Source organism: Spodoptera frugiperda, chromosome 20, assembly GCF_023101765.2.
Source record: "Spodoptera frugiperda isolate SF20-4 chromosome 20, AGI-APGP_CSIRO_Sfru_2.0, whole genome shotgun sequence".
In the NCBI taxonomy this organism is placed as follows: Eukaryota; Metazoa; Arthropoda; class Insecta; order Lepidoptera; family Noctuidae; genus Spodoptera; species Spodoptera frugiperda.
Window position 1 is genome coordinate 7,321,457 of NC_064231.1, and position 22,924 is coordinate 7,344,380.

The window sequence follows — 22,924 nt, forward strand, 5'->3', positions numbered from 1 at the left end:
CAGCAGTCGCACTTGCGACCACTCGACTAATGAGGCACTCTATGATGGTATGTTTATAAAATAATAATAAGGAATACCATTATTATATAATTCTGAGCTTATTAGCAATAAAAAGTGTAGAAGCGTACATAATGTATAGGAATGCGTACAAGACGGTTGGCGGTCAAGGTCACAGCACCGTCTGCATGGCAAACGACAGACTTGTACGTGTGTGCATTTTAACGACAAATAGTCGAATGTAGACACACATTGCCAACGAGTTTAACTACTGTACTCAGAATCATTTAATGGATACTTAACCCAGTCCTTAGTAATTGTTTTCAGGATACAATTGGTAATCATAGGAATAGGTTAAGTAATCATTAAATGATTCTGAGTACGCTGGTTAGACTTTCTTTTTCTTCTCCTATAATAACAACTTCTGATTTGTTTCGTTGCGGGATCCAAGACAGTCATTCATTTCCCTGGGACGCGCCGGACTTCAGTGTTCCGGTGTTTTCATGGTTGTATCTACTGTAGATCTTGGCTTACTTATGTAGTATCTAACATGCTATAAGTTACTGTAGGTACCGCTAAGACCCAGAGCTGCGGATAACGTAACAGGCTCATAACAGGAGAAGGAAAGGGGTGGTTTTAAGTCAGTAAGAGTCTGACACTCCTCCGCCTCACGCAAGGCGGGAGAAGTCATTGGATGATTCCCCCCCCCCCCAAAAAAAAAGGTACCACCAAGATCATCAATGGTGCTATAAAATATATACAAAATAAAATATTTTTTTCAGTTGGACTTTAAAAGTAACAAAAATAAAAATGAATTAGTTGCTTTTTCTATAATCTTTTTTTTGTGTATCTTATGTTATACTATGAAATTCATAAGTCTGTTTTCGAACCATTTGAAAGTGATTGGCATTCTATCCTACGATCTTTGTTTCATAAATTCTTTTATTATTGTTTAATATGCAGAAAAACGTAAAAAAACAAATATAGAAACATAAAACTAAATGAACACTACATTTCAATAGGAGTCCTAGAAAGGCCTGGGCAATCTTACGGTGGTACATTGTTACGCGACTTATACCCGGGTTGAAAATAAAAATAAACGGGAAATAAATTCTTGATTCTTATATGGGACGCAGGTATATCGGAGATGGTCTAAACCTGCCATTGATGGCATGGGCCGCACCATAAGTATCAGATCACGCCACGTGGCCCACTTATAGCAGGGAATGGTTAATGACGACCATTCGATTAATATTAGTAGGGATTCTTACCATACTTCTGAGTCTTTCTCCTAAAAAAGCTAGGCGCCATTTTAATTCTTCCCCCATCACAAAAAAGGTACCTACAGCAACGTATTAAGATTCAAATCATTAGGCAGTCAAAAATAGTCGTATTACAAGTTTGAGTCTTCTATTTCGTTTTTTATGTACCTAGCTCAATAAAAAACAAATAATATTAAAATGGCGTTTAATATTTTATCTAGGTATTCTATGCAATTTATTACCATCACGTGATATAAGTAGGTATTATTATGTATTCTCTGAAATGGTTTTTAGAAGTGCGTACCTACCTACAGGTTAAAAAACTCCTTACATTTATTAGTTAAATATAAAAAAGGACGCGATTATAAATTGATTGTTAAAGGATTAGATTACAATGAACATAATTATAGAAAGTCAAGAAAAAATGTGTGCTTGTTTCTGCTTGATTAGTATGCAATATCTGATGATGAATACATAACAGTGAAGCCATTAAATTTTTATTTTTATATACTGGCAGTCCCTATCTTACACACTTAGCTGTCATAGAAACATACATATTATATAGAAAACTTAACAAATCTTACCCGATGTTCATAGTAGGGTAAAACATAGCCATCAAATTTAATAAAATTGTTAAATTCACCGTTATCAATCAAACTACTAATTACTGGAATACCTATGTATTTTCGATTCTTATTTTTTTAAGTTTCCGTTCTAGACAGATCTATTAAACAATCTAATTTAATAGAAAAGAAATAATCTGTCGTCGTGGTGATATCCTATTTGTGCTAGTTTTCTATATTTTATTCTTTTTTCTGGTTGTCGTCATCATCTGCATATCCATTACAGGTTACACCTAAGTACTATAAATTTTAATGTCAACTTAAAATAAAAAAAATCAAATCGCTGTAGTATCAATAAACGAATCCGGATTAGCTATGCTATATTGACTCGACATTGAATTAGAAGTGGGAGAAATTCATGTATATAAGCTTATTTCGCGACAGCTTAGACATCAGTCGCACATCTGCAACCGAACACAACCTATCAAAATGAAATCCGTACGTTCATTTTTAATATTTACTAAATAACGATCTACATAATTTTGAAATGTTATCTAAATAAATATTCTTTAAAATCAGATTGCATATCACTGTGTACGTTGTTTGATCCTAATTACTATATATAACCTGAATGGGTCGGCTCGGCCGGGGAAGTATCACCTCTAACAGAATACCAACGTGAATTTGTGACATAATGCTTTTGTATTTCGTTTGACAAGTGAGAGTTCCGGATGGCAAGCCCATTTCGGAATACGGTACGGTAACGTCTTTTTATAGTATTTTAACAATGTGTTTTGTGTAATATAGATGATCATTGTCGCCCTCGCCCTCGTGGCCGTCGCCGCCGCTATCCCCGTCGACGAGCCCCCCAAGATCCTGCGCTCTAATTTCGACCAGCAGCCCGAGGGAGGCTACGCGTTTGGGTAAGACAATTACATAATATTTTGGAATTAAACTGATTTAGATTGAGTGGTAAATTTTACTACTCAAGTTAATATTCCATCAGTAATATTTAGAGGACTGAATAACAAAATCATAATTTATGTATTACCTACAGATTTGAGACCGAGAACGGTATCGCCCGCCAGGAAGAAGGTCAGGTGAAGCAAGTTGTTGACGAGGAGAACAAGCCCCAGTCCGTCGTTGTTGTCCGCGGTTCTTACTCCTACACCGACGTCGACGGCAAACCTGAGACCATTAACTACTTCGCTGACGAGACCGGATACCACGCGGAAGGAGACTCCATCCCCAAGGTCCCCGTTGCCAGGAGATAAGCTGCTACTGACTTCCCATCGATCTTAAACATACTTCGATAGCTTTATTGACAATGATCCATTGTGCCTAATGACTTTGTTATCGTTTAAGTTTACCAGTCAGACAGGAGCGCGCGGTGGCATTACTGCTACCCTTACTTCTTAACGTTCCTTGTTATTTAATTCTGTTACCTGTTGAGTTTTATTTTAATGTGATCGCAATGTAAATAAATGAAAATGAGAAGACTAAAATTTTGTGTATTTTAATGTTTCCTTATTCTCAAGAGTCACTTTCAAAAATGTCAGTGGGTTTTAATAATGGGTTCGTAATTCATTCGACGATGTTTACCAACTATTATTATAAAAAATAAAATTTAATAAACTATGTTTAATTATGTAATCCAATGTTTCCCGTAATTTCTGTTGATAATATGTTAAACTATACAGTTACATTAGTTCTACCTGCCAAAACGGACTCTCTGCCAAGATGACTATGTGTTCCATGAAAAAAGGAGTCTTATTGCGTTGCAAATATTGTGATGCCAACAAGACGCAGTGACGTCACTTACCGTATTGCACATGAAATTATGGGCATATTGCAAAAAGTTTTGCACTAACAGTACAATAGATTTTTAGTTTTCATTCCGCTTATAGATGTATTTTGCGGTGACCGCAAATTAAATTTAGTTTTGTTGGATTGTTCTCTTTTTACCATGTATCTATTTAATAAATAAATAAATACCAGCAATATAATCACGACTGGCTGGTGTTACATTGATTACATACAACTAAAATAGAAACAACATGGTTTGTACAATTATTATAAAGAGATGAGGCCGTTACAGTTTCATTCATAAAAACTATTGATGACTAAACCGCTGAATGAATCGTACTCGTAATGTATTCTTTGCTTACACCGTTGCGCTTACGCCGCCCTCCATTGTCGTGTTGCGTGGCCGTTCGCGCACATACATTGGCCTCCGATGATTTATGTGTTGCACCTGAGTTATGAATATTTTTCTATAAAATGTCACTCAATATACTCAATAATGGCAATCAATTAGGCACGTGCCAAAGAGCAGTTTTATTCAGCAGGACATACTTCTACTTCTACTAAAGCAGTGCATACTTCTGAAGTTTTATTATACAGGGTGTCCCTGAAATTGACGTCCAACGGGCACTAGATGATCAGCAAGGTTCCAACTGTTATCAGAAAAATATAAAAAAAATCTAAGTCCTACAGTTTTTAAATTACAGTGACTTATGTGTTATCCACGAAAAAGTACACCCTGTGCCAGTCATTTGACTCTTGTTGCTACAAATCTTTATTTTTTCGTCTGCAGTCTTCCTTACATTATCCTGAATAGTGCTCCAGTAATATGGAATCATAAATTCTTAGCCAACTGCTTTAGATTGGAAAACATTGTTAGTTTTAGAGGAACCAAATGCTCTGAATAAATTTTTCACCTTACTTTAAGTGACTGTACTGAATAAATTATGTATTGCGCTAGTAGTGGCAAATTTCACCAAAGTTGGCGCATTTAATAAGGATTCTAAAATGGTATAGCACTTTGCACCTTATTTCTTAAATTCGACACAAAAAAGATTTTTCAATGAAACTCGGTTTCGATGAATTTATTTGAACTTACTAATATTTCTTCTAGTGTACTCAAATCATACGTTATAACCTCGTATGCACTAGACAACACTTTGCACGCGATTTGTTATCATGCATGTTGATAATCAGCGAGGATCTCTAGTCAAACAATATTGTCTGTCTACTCATGATTTCGCTTGCTGCTTTCGTTGGCAAGTGCTATACCATTTTAGAATCCTTATTAAATGCGCCAACTTTGGTGAAATTTGCCACTACTAGCGCCATACATAATTTAATCAGTACAGTCACTTGAAGTAAGGTGAAAAATTTATTCAGAGCATTTGGTTCCTCTAAAACTAACAATGTTTTCCAGTCTAAAGCAGTTGGCTAATAATTTATGATTCCGTATTACTGGAGTACTATTCAGGATAATGTAAGGAAGACTGCAGACGAAAAAATAAAGATTTGTAGCAACAAGAGTCAAAAGACTGGCACAGGGTGTACTTTTTCGTGGATAACACATAAGTCACTGTAATTTAAAAACTGTAGGACTTAGATTTTTTTTTATATTTTTCTGATAACATTTAGAACCTTGCCGATCATCTGGTGCCTGTTGGACGTCGACTTCAGGGACACCCTGTATGTATATAGGCTTACAGGACGGAGGCAGTATCTGTGCTCGGGGGACTACTTCCAGTCGATCTTGGGGTGCAGCGATGTGCTGCTATGTAAGTACTACAATGCGAGCCCAAAGTTTTCTGCGGGCTTTCTAGCACAATGTGATCAAAACAATCTGACATCTGGGATGTACTAATAATTGAATGGCAGTGTAGTTGGGCTTCTTCCATCAAGGGCCGCCACCTTTATCAGTTCTGTCCATCAGTGTATGAGCGGCTGGAGAGAACACGTTGGACTGTGTTGCTTAATTTCTTACTGGCTACAGGGTAACTTTAAAGCAAATAGTTCTAATTTAAACTTGTTTATTCACCATGGTGCCAATGCAAATTTAACAGCGGAACTGCAATACGAGCAGTCTGTCCATCACATACTTAGGGAGTGTAGTCTCTGACAATGTGAACGTGATGCTAGATAATTTAATTGTTTCATCAGGTGTAGTTTATTATACGGATCTTGTGGAATCTAGAACAAAATTCCGTGCGTTTAGGCGTTTTTGCCATACATTTTACTGGAAGCAAATATATATAACAGCTCACACAGGACCTTTTTACTTTTAATTCAAACTTCCATGTTGCTTAACGACTGGGCTTCCCTCAGTTGTGCAATCTCTTTTTGTGCATTTAGGCTTCAGTAATTATGTCTCCTGCGTTAAATTTCACCGAGGGAAGTGGAAACTATCGTTTTCTTTTCTTGTCCTCTAATTATTTCGTTGTGGGATCAGACGCGCCGGACTTCAGTGTTCCGGTGTTTTCGTGATTCTATCTATTGTAGATCCTGGCTAACAGGAGTTGCAGCGGTAAATGGGGGTTGTGGCGGGCTTGTCCCAAATTAAAAATATGTTTATAGAAGATGGATAGAGATATTACGGAGTTACAGAAGAAAGAGCTGGCCTTATAGCGGCAGATTTCAGTTTAAGTTATAGGAAGCAGTCTCAAGCCCTTACCCATACAATCGGTAAGAAAGTGATAACTATTGACTATTTTACTACCCATGTATTGTCCCATGCTAAGCAAATAATGCTTTTTAGCGTTTATAAGCGACAAACCTTATCAAGCATCATCTTGCCTCACTGACTTGCGGATTGCCAAACTATTATTTACTTCATTTACACTATTATTTATTTAGTTGTTGACGTTTCAAAAGTACCAATATGGTTCAATTGCATTTTTTTATGGAACACGCAGTAATTGAGCAGACGCATCATCTGATCGCCGCCGCCCATGGACACTTGAAACACCAGAGGCGTTACAAGTGCGTTGGCGGTTTCGGTGAGGCCGTGGTATCACTGCGGTCGAGCCGGCCCATTCCTGCAGAAGCATGGCTCTCTCACACTTAAATGCTTTTGACTTCGAATTTGGTTCGTCGCTATTAGATCCTGGCGTACATGGTACCAGTACATGAATTCACCATTTGATTCTTTGATCTTTACTTACTATGATACATTAATACAATCCATTCTACAATGCCATAATTAAAATGCAGATATATGTAGAAATTTATCTCCTACTGCTTTCACATGATTCATATCATGATTCTCTTGTCTGATCTATTTAGGTTTAATTTTATGTTTTAGTACTTTATTACTGTTACTACGATGTTTCACTAAAATTAAATTTTAATTGATTTACATCTGATTATTCTAATTTCAATGTCACATAAAAATGGATATCACACTAATACTCGTAGTATGCTTTCAATAAAGGAATCTGGATTGGTGACATTGTGCGTTTGACATTATAATATAAGCAGAAGAAATGTATATAAACCAATTTGGGTATAGGTCTGACATCAGTCGCTCAGCAGCTACCGAACAAAATGAAATCCGTACGTTAATTTTTAATATTTACTAAATAACGATCTGCATAATTTTGAAATGTTATCTAAATAAATATTCTTCCTCTTACCTCTAACAGAATACCAACGTGGATTTGTGACATAATGCTTTGTATTTCGTTTGACAAGTGAGAGTTCCAGATGGCAAGCCCATTTCGGAATACGGTACGGTAACGTCTTTTTATAGTATTTTAACAATGTGTTTTGTGTAATATAGATGATCATTGTCGCCCTCGCCCTCGTGGCCGTCGCCGCCGCTATCCCCGTCGACGAGCCCCCCAAGATCCTGCGCTCTAATTCGACCAGCAGCCCGATGGTGGCTACTCGTTTGGGTAAGACAATAACATAATATTTGGGCATTAAACTGATGGAATATTAACTACAGTGGTAGAATTTTAACATTTAGAGTACTGAACTACAAAATCATAATTTGTGTATCACCTACAGATATGAGACCGAGGACGGTATCAACCGCCAGGAAGAAGGTCAGGTGAAGCAAGTTGTTGACGAGGAGAACAAGCCCCAGTCCGTCGTTGTTGTCCGCGGTTCTTACTCCTACACCAACGTCGACGGCAAACCTGAGACCATTAGCTACTACGCTGACGAGACCGGATACCACGCGGAAGGAGAGTCCATCCCCAAGGTCCCCGTTGCCAGGAGATAAGCATGACTTCCCATCGATCTTAAACATACTTCGATAGCTTTACTGACAATGATCTGCTGTGCCTAATGACTTTGTTATCGTTTAAGTTTACCAGTCAGACAGGAGCGCGTGGTGGCATTACTGCTATCGTTACTTCTTAACGTTCCTTGTTATTTAATTCTGTTACCCTGTTGAGTTTTATTTTAATGTGATCGCAATGTAAATAAATACAATTTTTAAGAACTTAACTTACGTTTTTATTTTATAGTCATTTTAATGTTTTTTGTCTTCACTCATACTAATGTATAACTTACGTATGAATTACCAATTACTATGAAAACTTAAAAAAAAAGAGGTCCAAAATCTTAAGACTTTATGGATTTTTCCACGGAATCCTTCGCTGACTTTCAGGACCAAAATCTGGCATCTGCAATGGTGTGTTGGAATACCGTAGTTTCCTCTCTGCAGACTCTGTAGGCTCTAGTAATTTAGTCTTTTCTTACCTATGTATTTTTACAGCGAGTTAACAACTTAAGTGTTGAATCGCATTTTCGTCTCATAAATGTAAGCATACCTATAATTAATTGAAGGTATCTCTTAGCTACGAGTACATTTTGATGGTTTAACTTACACAATAAGGGACATTGCCAGAGTAAGTCACCTTCGGGGATTCTTAGCACCCCTTGTCCCACCGCTACCCTGACCGCAACCACGGTGGCTAGGAACGGCGGGCCTGCCGTAAACTGCAGGGCCTGGATTTATCTGTATCTTCAATGAGGGCTCCTGTTCTAAAACATACCTCGGTCAGACTCTTACTGACTAAAAACTACTCCGTTCCTACTCCTGTATGAGCCGTAACCCTGGTAACCCGTTAGGTAGTCCGCAGCTCCGGGTCAGACATCAGCTCTGTTGGACCCCAACTGTGGTGGTCTGGCTCTTGGAGGCGCACGTAGAACGCGACGCGCAGTACGGTACGCACGGGTCTGTGTCTGGTCGGGCGGCGAGGTACCCTTGCTCGCCGTCTGTAGCCCCGCATTTAGGTACGGAGGCCGGAGATTACCACGAAATCTTCGACGCCCGAAATGTCTCCTGCAGCGGCACAACACTCTACCTCCTCTATAGAAGCATAACTGCTTCGCAGAAGAAGGAGACGGTGTCCCATTCCTCTTCGTTCCGCACCATGGCCTAAACCAAAGCCGGACGTGAGAAGTCACGCGGCGGTGCTCAGCCCATGCCGTGCACACCGCCAGTGTATTCTCCACCGTTTTAAACGCATGCTTTACTTATTGACATTTGTGATTTCTGAAATAAAAAATAAATTGGGAAGTTTTTAGTTTTTGCTCCGCACGTTGGCCCCCGTGGTTTGGGGCCCGTATAATTGATGCGGCAGATACGGCGCTAGCTACGCACATGATAATATGTAAGTCGAGATCGTAGAGGCGATTCGACTTTTATCCGTAAATCGAGATAAAAATATTGCTGTAATGGGTGGAAGAACGTTATCATTTTTCTGGTTGATCAAAGGGTATTGTTATACATTTATAACGAATTCATAAAATATTTTTATAATTCGTGTTCTGTCTGCCTTGATGTCTTTGAAGTCAATCTAATTAGAAATCTCAAAAATATCCAAATCTCATAAAAAAGAATAGCTACACCAAGTTTGAACGTCAAAGATTTAAGTTTATAGTAAGTTGCCGAATGTAAGATTAGCGAAACTAGTTTTTCTGAAGATATCTATATTTTGCACTTTTAACATACTTTTATTTGGGCTCGCTGTCATTGCAGCGGTAAGTCCCCTCTTTGAGGAGTGGCTAGAGAGGCGCCACGGCGTCCTCACCTACCGCCTGACGCAGGTGCTTACCGGACATGGAAGCTTCGGTAGGTTCCTGTTTCTGATTGGGCGGGAGGAAACGCCCGGGTGTCATCACTGCGAAGACCGCCCGGAGGACACGGTGGAACATACGCTTGCGGTCTGCCCTGCGTGGGTTGAGCACCGCCGTGTCCTCAGGGATGTGGTCGGCGACGGCGCCCTCTCGCGTCCGGCACTGATACAAGCCATGGTGCGGAGCGAGGGGGACTGGGATGCCGTCTCCTCCTTCTGCGAAGCAGTCATGCTAGCTAAGGAGGAGGCGGGGCGCGTGAGAGAACGAACCTCTTCACGCCCCAGCCGTCGCGAGAGACACTCCGGGCGTCGGGGATCGCGCGACGATCTCCGGCCACCGTAAGTGCGGGTCTGCGGACGGCGAGCAAGGGTAGCTCGCCGCCCGACCAGAACCAGACCCGTGCGTGCGGCGCGTCGCGTTCTGCGCGCGCCTCAAAGAGCCATCAGACCACCACAGATGGGGCCCATAGGGCTGATGTCTAATCCGGAGCTGCGGACTACCTAGCGGGTTTACCGGGGCTCCGGCCGACGGGCAGGAGTAGGAACGGGGTGGTTTTTAGTCAGTAAGAGTCTGACACTCCCTCTCGCCTCGCCCAAGGCGGGAGAAGTCATTGGATGATTTTCCACCCTCAAAAAAAAAAAACATACTTTTATTAGGTCAACCTGTAACGAACTATGAACAAAATTTATAACAATCTGAAATTCTGAATTACACACGTAATTGTTGTATCATCATGGAACTTGGTACTTATGTAATGATTTTTTTAAGGGGGGAAAATCATCCAGTGTCTTCTTCAGCCTTGGGCGAGGCGAGAGGGAGTGTCAGACTCTTATTGACTAAAAACCACCCCGTTCCTACTCCTGCTTTTCGAGTTGGAGCTCCGGTAAATCCGCTAGGTAGCCCGCAACTCTGGAACTTATCTGAAGATAATATGACTATGCAATATTATCGTACCAATAAGAAGGTTTGATGATACTGTGGAAGACTGAAGGTCACTGATGGAACATAGGGCTAACTACTAGTACATAAAAATATCGAGATTTTGTTTTTACTAAAGGAAATGACATTTAAATACCTTTAAATCCCTGTGACGTTATTACTCACGCGTGCTAGGTACACACACAATACTAGTATTTTAGCCTTTTTTTCCCGAAGGGGTAGGCAGAGGTGCACATTATGGCATGTTATGCCACTGTATAATGTATACCCATTTTTCACAATTCATGTTGTAAGTCTCATGTAATAGGGGGCAGCTTATTGCCATATACCGGGTACATTTCTAGACTCCGTGCTACTACTGAGAACTTTTCGAAAAACCGACAGAGGCCCAACAATACTTCGCCTGACCCGGGAATCGAACCCGAGACCCCTTGTCCGGCAGTCGCATTTGCAACCACTTGGCCAACGAGGCAGTTATTTTAGCTGAGTAGCGAGTAAATTAGTAGTTAGCTACTAATTTGTACGTGCGTGTCTGAACACCAAAAAATTTGTAGTTGTGAAGTGGGAACGATAGGACAGAAATGTGTAATTTAATTTCTAATTAGTCACTCGAACTCGAACTCTTGTTAGCAATGCGCAACACGGTTAGTACGGTGACTGTGGCTGGGTAACCAGCTGCCGCGTAACGTAAGTGGGTTCGATTCCCGCAGAGTGAACAGCAACTCTTTGTGTGGGCCACAAATAGGTTTTTTTAAACGATTCCCCACACTAGGATTTTCTCCTGTGGGTGCGTTTACACATACTTACAAGTTCACATACACATGAGATCCAGACCCAAAACAACAATTTGTGGATCACACAAAGATTTGATCCGTGCGGGGATCGAACCCGCTACCCGTAGCGAGGCAGCCAGTTGCCCAGCCACCGCACTAACCGAAATAATTGATTTGTTTCTGGGTGATATGTGTATGTGAACATGTGTGTTTGTCACGACACAGGAAAACACCTAGCGTGGGTCAAAGTTTTAAAAAATATATAATATATTTAACGAATTATTTACGATTTACATATACATATAATAAAATATATTGAAACGTTTGTATGGAGTGACGACGAAACCACATCTAAATTCCAATGATTATCATATTAATATTTGTTTGATAAAGTACATTAAAATTAGTTTCTATATCAAGTTTTTTGTAATATTAAATCTATTATAATTTGGATAAAAGTGATATTTCTAGTTTTTTTTATAACACGTACCTGTAGTATGATACTATTATGTGCGTTTTTTTTACATGTGTGCTAATCTCTTATGGATTTTGATAGGAATTTTAATAAATGCAGGTTTTATGTTGGAGTAGAAATGTATAAAAGGTCACATTGAGATGATATAGCCATCAGTTGCTCGCCAAGTAGACAACGAATCAAATCCAAAAATGAAATCGGTGAGTTATTTTTATATTATACTTACAGCAGACAATTACCTCATGCTTCTAAGGAGTACCCTAGCTTAGTATATAGGTTCTAAACCTTTGATTTTGAAACGGATTGCCGACTGGTAGAGGTAATCTAATTATATAAATCAAGCTGATCAAGTTGATTGGTATAAGCAACGTCACGCCTTTTATCCCCGAAGATCGCTCGCCCGCTATACAGTGTACCTACATCCACTTTTCACTATTTGTGTTATAAGTCCCATCTAATAGGGGGCAAGCCTATTACCATCTACTGGGCACAATTACAGACTTTCGTGCTACTACTGAGAAATTTTCGAAAAGCTGAAAAAAGTCTAGTAATACATTGCCCGACCCGGGAATCGAACCCGAGACCTCTTGTCCGGCAGTCGCACTTGCGACCACTCGACCAACGAGGCAGTCATGTTTTGTAAAACAGCCAGAATGTTAGTAGAAAGCACGAACGAAGCTTGTTCACTATCACAATATAAATACAATACGAGCATTAGTCGTTAAGATTAATGAGAGTTTAAATGAATAGATATAATGTTTGTTGCTGTATATCAATGTCACTACTAAAGCCGAATGTGAACGTATTTAATTGAACAAAAACTGTTGGGAGATGATATACGTAAAAATAATACCATATTTGTCATGTTTTGTTTTGTTTACTTTAAGCTGTGCCTGACGAGTCGTTCAACCTAATGTATTTTGGTTTTCTCTATAGTTATTGTTTCATGCTTTTAATGTTCTAGATCATCTTTGTTGCCGTTGCCCTCCTGGCTGTTGCCGCAGCTGCTCCCGTCGAGAAGGAGCCATCAAAGATCATCAGCTACGTCTTTGAGAAACAACCCGAAGGTTCCTACGTTTTCAAGTATGTAGAGTTTATTTTAACTAATTAACAACTGATTTAGCTGATACCAATGAATGATAAGTAGTTAATTGTTATGTTATCGGCTTACTCACGTAACTGTTTGACGAGGAACTCGACTAGTTTCAAGCCATACTAGAGGCTCATGTTCATGAGCAGCATTCCGCGACGAACGACGCGGCGAATATCGCGTTACGTGATTAAGCTAAAAACATAATAATTAATTTAGTATGTCTAACGAACGTTATAATAAAATTATAATGACAATTAAGTTATTTGTTTCTAACCTTTTTTTTTCCAACAGGTATGAAACTGAGGACGGTACCAAGCGTGAGGAGACCGGTGTTGTGAGGGAAGCTTTGGATGCTGAGAACAACTTGCAAAGGGTCATTGTTGTCAGTGGAAGCTACACCTTCCGTAACGACGAAGGCGAGCTTGACACCATCAACTACTTCGCTGACGAGTCCGGTTACCACGCTGACGGAAAGTCCATCCCCAAGGTCCCCGTTGCCAGGAGATAAGCTGCTACTGACTTCCCCGCCTATGAACGAACGACTGATTACAAGCAATATTAAATAGCATTTACTTAAAATGATTGCCTAAGGATTTTGTATCATAAGACTTTTTCAAATGAGTTTTATTGATTAATGTCATTAGACTTAATAAATATAGCTTTCAAAAATTAAAATATTGTTATTTACTACCAAGTTTTAACCATTTTAATTATACATTGCCAACTGATTGTTTAAAAGAAAAACGTCTTGAAAATTAGTGAAACCGTTTGCTGAATTAGGTAACAGTAGAGTAAGTAAGAGCATTAACTTAAAACCTTTTTGCTATTTTATATGTTCTTTGAAGAGCGCGTGTAACGGGACGCGCGGTACATTCGGGTCTGGTTCTGGTCAGGCAGCGAGCTACCCTTGCTCGCCATCCACAGACTCGTGCTTCTTTCTAGGCCTTGAACTAAAGAGCAACATTATCTTAAGTATGTACATCCACTCAGCGCATGCCTTTCAGACAAAATACCGCATCGACTTTTAAATTAATAGTTAATTTAATTAGAATTTGATACGGAATATTTACCATGTTTTTTTAATTTAAATAAGTTTCCGATATTTCGGCACTGTTGCAAGCGCCATTATCATGGATGAACACGGATGATCAGTTCTTCAGCCGGGATAAAAAGTTGCCTAATTCAAATATCATCCCGATCCCGTTAGCCATTTTGACGTGAAACAGTAACAAACGTCTACTATGTTTATTTTTACCGACTTCACAAAAAGGAGGAGGTACTATGTTCGGCTGTTTGTATATTTTTTTTTTTTTTTTTGTATGTTTGTTCATCGAATACTCCGTCAATTGTCGACGGATTTTCAAAATTCTTTTTTTGTTTGAAAGTAGATAGTTCTGAGGTGGTCCCATTGTCACCAAGTTAGGATCTGATGATGGGATCTTAGAGAAATCGAGGGAACTCCTCAAATATTATAGGGAACTATATAATGATTTTGGTATATTCATCTAGAATTGAAGCATTTACAGTCAAAAAGTAACCTTTGAAGAGGTGGAACTGATGAAGAAGACCAGAAATGGCCAATGGAACTTCATACTTACATAGAAATCACAATAAAGTTAATTAAGTGACTGTGACAATACAAATAAATAAAGTAGTTATTGAGATAGAGAATTTTAACCGACTTTTTTAGTCGCGATACTGAGTATCGCAACTAAAATGAGTGAAATAAAATACTTTTTACAAAAAATAAACCGACTTCACTAAAAAAAAGTTAAAAATAACTTTAATTTCGGAAGTCGGTGTAACAAACAAATAATACCGAGAAACACCAACTTCCAAATTAAAGTTATTTTTAACTTTTTTAGTGAAGTCGGTTTATTTTTTTGTAAAAAGTATTTATATAATAGATGTAAGATAGGATGTAGATATGTTGTGATAGGGACTTTCATCCGTAACAGTGGTGTTTAAAGCTTATTTCTTCTATATATGAGAAGAAATTTTAATCTATAGTGGCTTAGTTCACAGACTGATATTGCGTAGAATATAACGTACCTATGTATGTCTATTTAGGCACGGTACTTATCGCAATATACTTACACAAGTAAATCACATTCAGTTCAATAGTTTTATGATGAAAGAATGATTTGAAGTACTGTTCAAATTAGTATGTTGTATTGTGAATTATCACTTGGTCTTTCATTTTGATGGATGGCAATATTCGCCAGGGGTCAAGCGATTGCGGTTTTCGCGCCGTTGCGTGACCTTCACGCGCATTTTGCCGTTGAGTCTGTAATGTATTTGAGTTATAATGACCTTATACACTAAGCTATCTACTTGACACCATTTGTCTAATTATGTAAGTGAGTTCTTTCATGAAACATTTCTTTTCCTTTATGAATCTTAAAAAAATATAGGTATATAGGAACATTGTTGTTTAAGAGTCTTTTCACTGTTCAGTCTCAAGTAGTTAGATTTACTATTGCCTATAATTAAAATACAATGATGAACCTTTCAGTTGTAATGGCGAGATTACTCTCGTCATTACAAAAGTAAGAAATAAAAGTTATACATATGTATATTTATAGTGCGATCATAAATATTTATGACCAAAATCAAGCCCATTGATTAAAAAGTGCCGTAACTAGTTTATTATTCACGAAATATATTTATTTAAAATATTAAACGGCCATTTTTTTACATAATAAGTATTACCATAAAGGTGGTTAAAGGTTATTGTCAACTTAAAAATAAATGTCACGCACGTTTGTGCCTATCAATATCGAATCCGGATTTACTACACAGACGTACATTAGAAGTTACGTTATATGACAGAGATATGAATATGTTACATTCAAAACTCTTAACCAGTTAAAAACTACTATTGACTAGCAAAATCAGTCAAAAGTAGGCTACTTTTGATTGAACAGATTGGTCAAAAGTGATTTTGACTGAAAATTATTAGACAAATTAGGTATTAGAAGAGAAAATTATAGTCGATATATTGATTTTGTTATGACCGTTCCATGTCAATTTATTTATGAAAATATTATGTATGTTAGAAAAAACCTACATTTGTTTGCGAAAGTATCTGACAGACACAACTATCAAACTAGACATAAGGATAGATTAAGTCAACCATTTTTTAGATTGTCAAAAATAAGTAAGTCATTTATGGGATTCTGTGTTAAATGTTATAATAGAGTTCCAATGGAAATACAGAATCTGAATGAATCAAAATTTAAACTATGTATTAAAAAAACGTTATGTAGACAAGCATACTACAAACTAAATGATTATATAGAAGATAAAAATGCTTGGAGGCAAGCTGGTCCGGCTCCACAGGATAACTAATAAAACGTAGTAATATAACCATATTATTTCGATGTATTCTGTACTTTATACAATTATTGTAAATGTGAGAGCCCTGTAATTAACTGAAATCAAATTAGACTAGTAGAATGCATTTATGTCAGCTTGGAGTTGTCATGCTCACTCAAAGGTCTCATTGGCGGTGGCACGGGCATTGGATCGCTCGATTCCCTGCAACATGGTTGAGTTGGGCGGTGCTGGTGTACGTGTCATGTTCGTGAACGGGCGCTGTCAACTGGGACTGGTCAGCTCCGGACTGCATTAATTTTTATTGTCCTCTAGGTTATTTTCTTTTTCTGTCACTTTGACTGTATATAAGTTTTACATTGTTCTCACATAGCTGAAGTAATCGAAACAATGTAACCAAGAATTGTATTGTGAATCTGATTGAAAAAGAGTAACCTATGGAGTTTCTTGCTCGTTCTTCTCCATAGGAATCTACACTTTGGAACGAGCAAATAGCTTCACTAGAGGACTGACCGACAGACAGACGTTATTAATATTATTATATTTGCTTTGACGTTCAAAAGTGCCTTCCTGGTCTATTTGAAATAAATGATTTTGACTTTGACTTTGACTTTGTTATGAAAAAGAAAAAAGTTTGTTTATCATCTGCAGTTTTCTGTCATGCCATCAGGAAACAAAGGAAAAAAGTGAAGTGAATGCAGCTCGTCGCTTTTCGTGGTTCTTGCCCCTACACCAATCCCAACGGTTTGCTTTAGACCATCAGCTGTGTCGCTAATGGGAACGGTTACCACGCTGACGGACCTTGGGGACGGAGAGTCCTGACAGCGGCTAGGAGATAAGCTATTACTGACGACGAGCAGATGAATGGTCAGATGATTCATTATAATAATATTGTTAATAAACTATTCATCAGCAAATAATGTACTCCAATATTCTGATGACGTTTAGTAAACAATATGATGCTTATTGTCTATTATTATGTTACTGTGGTTTTAGAAGCATAATTCGTACTGTAAATAAATTATAATTACATTTTAATGTCTTTTAAGTACAACTTTTCATTTTCAAGTTTTTTTCGAATAACTATGAACTAGAGACTAGAGAGCACTTTTAAACAATGGCGACATCAAATTTAATCAAATGTAGACAGTTTACTGTTGATAGACAAACGATTTAGTAGGAGGAATAATTAAAGTACGTGTTGGCGCATCATGCCAAAATAGCAAGTTAGAAAGGTGTATGCTTTCATGTGCTGTTCAAGGTCATATTAAGGTGATTTTGCGACATTCCTGATCCGGCCTTGTTGTTATTACTTTCTGTATGACAACTAGTAAATACATGTTACATTAATACCTACAATACATTTTACATATGATAATTTAGTTAATTGTTTCACTTTTCATTAAAAAGAGTTGTGTCATAACGCAGTGGTGTGTTGTGGCTGTAAACAGAATAACCATAATATATAACAATATAGAACATGCGCGAAAAGAGCGAAACAAGTGTCGATGGCTGTTCCGGTGGATTGGTTGCGTGTGGTTTGTGGGGAAACGGAGTTCGCCGAGTTTGCTAGTAGAATATAATTATTAGTTTTGGCTAACTAAAGTCAATATTCTACATGGACACAGTTGCGGGCAGAAGCTCATTCTTTAAAATATAAATCAAAACTAAAACACTTTTTATCATTATACCTAATGAGAAAAAGACTACTAATGAGTCTAAACTCGATATCTTGGTTAGTAGGTAGCCCAAGGTTCCATCTTTCAATTTATCACATCAGTTTGGTGGTACCATAATATTGTATGATAAACTAATCACCAAATTTTAAATTCGTATGAAAGGTCGAACTATTAAAAAAATCTCCGTTGTTTGTCGTATGAATGCGATAAACTTAAAAACTACTGTATGGATCTTTGTATGTTTTCACCAATAGATAGAGTGATTCCTGAGAAAGCTCTTGAAAAATAGGTGTATATTTTACTATGTTTATAAACAGGCGGAAAAGAAAAAAAAAAACTTTTTTGTACGGATCCAGATACTTACAAAAAAATGTTGAATCGAATACCATCTCATTTAAAACTCTGTCGTAACTTATGTTTTAGCAATGTCATTTGAAATATTTGCATTAATTGATGTTTTTAAAGAAGAGATATATAGAATTGTTGTAACGCTGCGATATGGCATAATTATGTGGAGTAATATCATCAAACAAATTAAACGAAACTTTCTGCCTTGCATAGCAAAACTGTAGAATGAGATGTCATCGGCGGTATTTCCGAACCTATTCGAGCTTCAAGAAAAGAGCATACTCCTTTTTAAAAGACCGGCAACGCACCTGTGTCTTCTCTGGTGTTGCGGGTGTCCATGGGCGCCGCTGATCGCTTACCATCAGGTGACTCATCTGATCGATTGCAATCTATTCTATAAAAATAGATCCGTGCTAAATGTGTATTAACAACGTGATATAACGTAATGTCTCGCTTCTTATTTTCTGAAGGTGTGAGTAGATTGGTATGTCGCAGTATTCTTAAGCATATTTAACACATTTTTTGCTCTGTAGTTATGTTTTTTGTAATGTGTAAGGTGTACGTACTAAAGACCATGGCCGTGAAGTTATATACAAATGTGATAGGTGTGGGACTTCTAACCCGTTAAGGCTGAGTACTATATCTAATTTTATTCGAGAAAAGTCGGGGGTCGAAGCATAATAGAAGAAAACAGTGCTCCTTACCTCACCTCTTAGCATGCTGTGATAATTATGTAGGTAATGTCACAAAGAGAGTCTCCAAATGTCTCCTAGATACTACTAATGAAGTGTTGGATATGAATCTCGTTGATTAAATTAATATTATTATTTATCAATTACTAAATCCGGATTAACGACTTTGTCTATGACAGTTGACATTATGCCAGAGCGTCTCGTAACGTATAAAAGATTATTCCGAGATCGTCTGTGCATCAGTTGCTTACCAGCCACCGAACAAAAACCAAACATGAAATCGGTACGTTCTGTTTCACAATATTTACTAACTATTTAGTTATGTGACTTCTACTCGTCGTTGTCGTCGTGTTTTTAAAAATTGAAAGTATTTTAACAATGTGTTTTGTGTAATATAGATGCTCATTGTCGCCCTCGCCCTCGTGGCCGTCGCCGCCGCTATCCCCGTCGACGAGCCCATCAAGATCCTGCGCTCTGAATTCGACCAGCAGCCCGAGGGAGGCTACCAATTTGTGTAAGACAATTACATAATATTTGGGCATTAAACTGATGGAATATTAACTAGAGTGGTAGAATTTTAATATTTAGAGGACTGAATAACAAAATCATAATTTATGTATCACCTACAGATTTGAGACCGAGAACGGTATCAACCGCCAGGAAGAAGGTCAGGTGAAGCAAGTTGTTGACGAGGAGAACAAGCCCCAGTCCGTCGTTGTTGTCCGCGGTTCTTACTCCTACACCAACGTCGACGGCAAACCTGAGACCATTAGCTACTACGCTGACGAGAACGGATTCCACGCGGAAGGAGACTCCATCCCCAAGGTCCCCGTTGCCAGGAGATAAGCTACCACAGACGACACTTTCATTAATAATTGATTGATTCGGGACTACATGAATTAATCAATTGTTACTGATTTTATCTTTGTTTTAGATGAACATCTAATACTAATATGACATAGACGTATCTAGTGTACCTATGTAACTTTAGTCTTACTGATTTTTAGTCATATGTACATTTTTATACAAGTTGTTTTATCAATAGTGACACTGTAAATAAAAAATAGTTGAAGTAATTTATACGTTTCAATGATGACTCTTATACCTACATCAAAATCCTCTCCTTTTTATTATGACCCGAATAGTAAAAGTAGAAAACAGGTATGGTTCAGAAACATAGAAAGTAATTTATTTGAAGGACCCATTACATAATTAAATTGTAGAGAATAATAGGTACCGAATGTTTTTCCCATTTTTATTAATTTCATCAAATGAGTAGGTATAGTAGGTAATATATTATATTGTTTTGTGTCAAACCGGTACAAAAGTGTCTTATGTAAGGATATGAATTCACGTCTGGTCCCAAGGAGATAGAGAGAAAGCAAAGTAAAATAAATAAAAATAAATAGTAACCTCGAAACTACTTTTTCTTTTACTTTCTTCACAGTCGATCACATATTTAAGCACAATCAGCATGCGTATATCTATGTATATTATGTGCGTTATCGGTACCTACTTTGCAATACTATATTTGTACCAACCTCTTTTTTTAAAGGGGGTAAAAATCATCCAATTACTTCTCTCGCCAGAGCGAGGCGAGAGTGAGTGTCAGACTCAAACCACCCTGTTCCTACTCCTGCTTTTCGAGCCGGAGCCCCGGTAATCCCGCTAAGTAGTCCGCAGCTCTGAATCAGGCATCAGCCCTACTAGGCCCCATCGCCACCATCTTACTGAGATATGTCCGTCCCCCGAGTCTGTTTCAACTCATACTTTTTTGAACTTCCACTCAAACCAATCAACTAAGGTAAGAATTAACTGAGAATGGCGTCCTTTCTTCATCAGTGAAGGCTGGTTAACTACGGGAGATGAAGAACAACGAGTCAGTATATATTATTCAATCAGGCAAACATTTGAGACCACTGATATATGTCTAAATATTGTAGATTTTCAAGCACATGCTTGAAATGACATACGGACGGACGGACAGACAGACAGACATGACGAATCTATAAGGGTTCCGTTTTTTTGCCATTTGGCTACGGAACCCTAAAAAAGGTTGTTTATATCAAATATTTAAAAAATCCAGGAAATAATTATACCTTATCATCGTATTATTCTAATTAAGGGTTATTGAAATAGAATATACATTTTAGAATGCTGTGTGTCAAATAAAAAAAAAATTAAATGATATTATACATTTATAATTTACTGGTGGCCGGCCGGTTTGGACATTGCCGATCGGCCGCACCTCATCGTGTAGCAGGTTCGATTCCTAGGCAGAGTAATAATAAATGCACAAACAACACAGGGGCAAATAATACCAGTGGGCCATACTTTTATGTAAAAAAGTAGGTGAAAAGATACAGATTTAAACCCAGTTTTTTAATAGACAGTTTTTGTTTAATGTTCGATTTGTAATTACATTGTCACTCTGAATTTTCACTAGCTTCTGCCAGCGGCTTTGTCCGCCTGCCCATGGGATAAAAAACCTGGCCGATGTGTTATTCCAGGCCATAATCTACCCTTGTTCCAAATTTCATCTCGATCCTTTCAACTGTTTTGACGTGATGGAGTAACAAACAAACATACGTACTTTCATATCAATAATATTAATTATGTAATAGGATTACGTAACTTTTATCAGAAAAAAGGCCAGTGATACTTTGCCCGACCCAGGAATCGAACCTCGACCAACAAGGCAGGCACTATTATGTATGTTTTATTTAATTAACTATGTCATAATTTGGGCCATCGATCAATGAGTGACAACGAGTAGACAAAGAGACCATGACCAGTAAGATAAGTAAACAAAAGCTGTGTAATAGTGAACTTACATTAGCACGGTATCACTGACTTAAGTAATACCAATTAATTAAGAACACCCTCATCGTGGGAAACGAACTCGGCTTTAATTAAAATGTTGATGAGATGTTGTTTAAATAATAATGCATCTAGTACAATTGAATTGTTGTGTAAAGCTTCAATTTTGAACGTATTTCATCTTCAACTTGCTTAAACGCAGCTTGTTAAAGAAACGTGTATCCTACTATACTATGTACTAAGATTTTCCAAGAATGCGTAGGTCGTACTTTAGTGCTGTATGCATGCTACCGTCTAATTATGTTCATCACTTGCCATTCACAACCAATGTCTACTTTTAAACAGAACTGTGATCGTGACTTTACTTAGTTACTCCCATGTACACGTATTATGTAAACCTTTATTTTATTATTGCGTTACGCTGTACGCATATAGCTTCTGTATTACGACGAAAGAAACTTTTGACAAATTCGTTTACTGTAAGATTGTAGTCTATCTTTTATCATCGAATCGTCACGTATTTTATCCCTCAAGGGATAGGCAGAGGTGTACATTTTAGGGAACAGATAGTAAAGTTCTCTAAGAAAAGGAGGATCCTCCGACCAGGCGAGGTGATCGTGGCTGGCGGGCTTTCTGCCCATCCGTTGTTCGTTGGGATTTTCTATCCGTGTTAATTCGCATGTAAACTTCATATGTGCGATGCAGGATATTTATGACGTCATCCGTTGTTGCTCGTCGATAGTCTATGTGCGGCTTCTGTCATCTGTCACTTGTCAGGTGTCGCCACAACATTTTTATTAAATGCACGCTGAATTTTCAGATATGATGATATGATGACCCATCTACTACTATACCTTAACCAAAACACCAGTGTTCACTGTATAAACAGATTAAGAAACATGATAAATTAATTCATGTTATTCAACGAATTAATTCACAAGATCCGTAATAATGCACCAAAAAAATTACTCTTCGTGTAATTAGTTAGCGTTGGTGTAACTCATGTAAATAAATTGACAATAAGATCTTTATCTTAACGCCACGGAATAATGAAACC

The 22,924-nt window shown here is 37.8% G+C and overlaps 4 protein-coding genes across 4 annotated transcripts; all 4 read left to right on the forward strand.

The window, feature by feature from the left end:
• The first annotated feature begins 2,153 nt into the window (after nucleotides 1-2,153).
• On the forward strand, nucleotides 2,154-3,327 carry LOC118282167 (larval cuticle protein 1). The gene is made up of 3 exons (XM_035603114.2): nucleotides 2,154-2,320; nucleotides 2,630-2,745; nucleotides 2,880-3,327. The coding sequence occupies exons 1-3, from the start codon at nucleotides 2,312-2,314 to the stop codon at nucleotides 3,094-3,096; spliced, it is 342 nt and encodes a 113-aa protein (XP_035459007.2). The 5' UTR covers nucleotides 2,154-2,311; the 3' UTR covers nucleotides 3,097-3,327.
• A 3,838-nt stretch (nucleotides 3,328-7,165) lies between these two features.
• Nucleotides 7,166-8,074, forward strand: LOC118282178 (larval cuticle protein 16/17-like). Its single transcript, XM_035603125.2, is given in 4 exon segments — nucleotides 7,166-7,174; nucleotides 7,401-7,476; nucleotides 7,479-7,515; nucleotides 7,631-8,074. Coding segments are annotated over 4 exon segments (339 nt in total). The 3' UTR covers nucleotides 7,848-8,074.
• A 3,864-nt stretch (nucleotides 8,075-11,938) lies between these two features.
• On the forward strand, nucleotides 11,939-13,667 carry LOC118282159 (larval cuticle protein 1-like). The gene is made up of 3 exons (XM_035603102.2): nucleotides 11,939-12,099; nucleotides 12,864-12,982; nucleotides 13,284-13,667. Exons 1-3 carry the CDS (start codon nucleotides 12,091-12,093, stop codon nucleotides 13,498-13,500), a joined length of 345 nt encoding a protein of 114 aa, XP_035458995.2. The 5' UTR covers nucleotides 11,939-12,090; the 3' UTR covers nucleotides 13,501-13,667.
• A 5,502-nt stretch (nucleotides 13,668-19,169) lies between these two features.
• On the forward strand, nucleotides 19,170-20,123 carry LOC118282151 (larval cuticle protein 1). The gene is made up of 3 exons (XM_035603089.2): nucleotides 19,170-19,330; nucleotides 19,446-19,561; nucleotides 19,677-20,123. Exons 1-3 carry the CDS (start codon nucleotides 19,220-19,222, stop codon nucleotides 19,891-19,893), a joined length of 444 nt encoding a protein of 147 aa, XP_035458982.2. The 5' UTR covers nucleotides 19,170-19,219; the 3' UTR covers nucleotides 19,894-20,123.
• The last annotated feature ends 2,801 nt before the right edge of the window (nucleotides 20,124-22,924 follow it).

Coding starts and splice junctions, on each gene's coding strand:
- LOC118282159 (XM_035603102.2), top strand. Junction 12,983..13,283: donor GAAGGTTCCTACGTTTTCAA/GTATGTAGAGTT, acceptor TTTTTCCAACAG/GTATGAAACTGAGGACGGTA.
- LOC118282151 (XM_035603089.2), top strand. CDS start 19,220: ATGACAGTTGACATTATGCCAGAGCGTCTCGTAACGTATAAAAGATTA. Junction 19,331..19,445: donor AAAAACCAAACATGAAATCG/GTACGTTCTGTT, acceptor TGTGTAATATAG/ATGCTCATTGTCGCCCTCGC. Junction 19,562..19,676: donor GAGGGAGGCTACCAATTTGT/GTAAGACAATTA, acceptor TATCACCTACAG/ATTTGAGACCGAGAACGGTA.
- LOC118282167 (XM_035603114.2), top strand. Junction 2,746..2,879: donor GAGGGAGGCTACGCGTTTGG/GTAAGACAATTA, acceptor TATTACCTACAG/ATTTGAGACCGAGAACGGTA.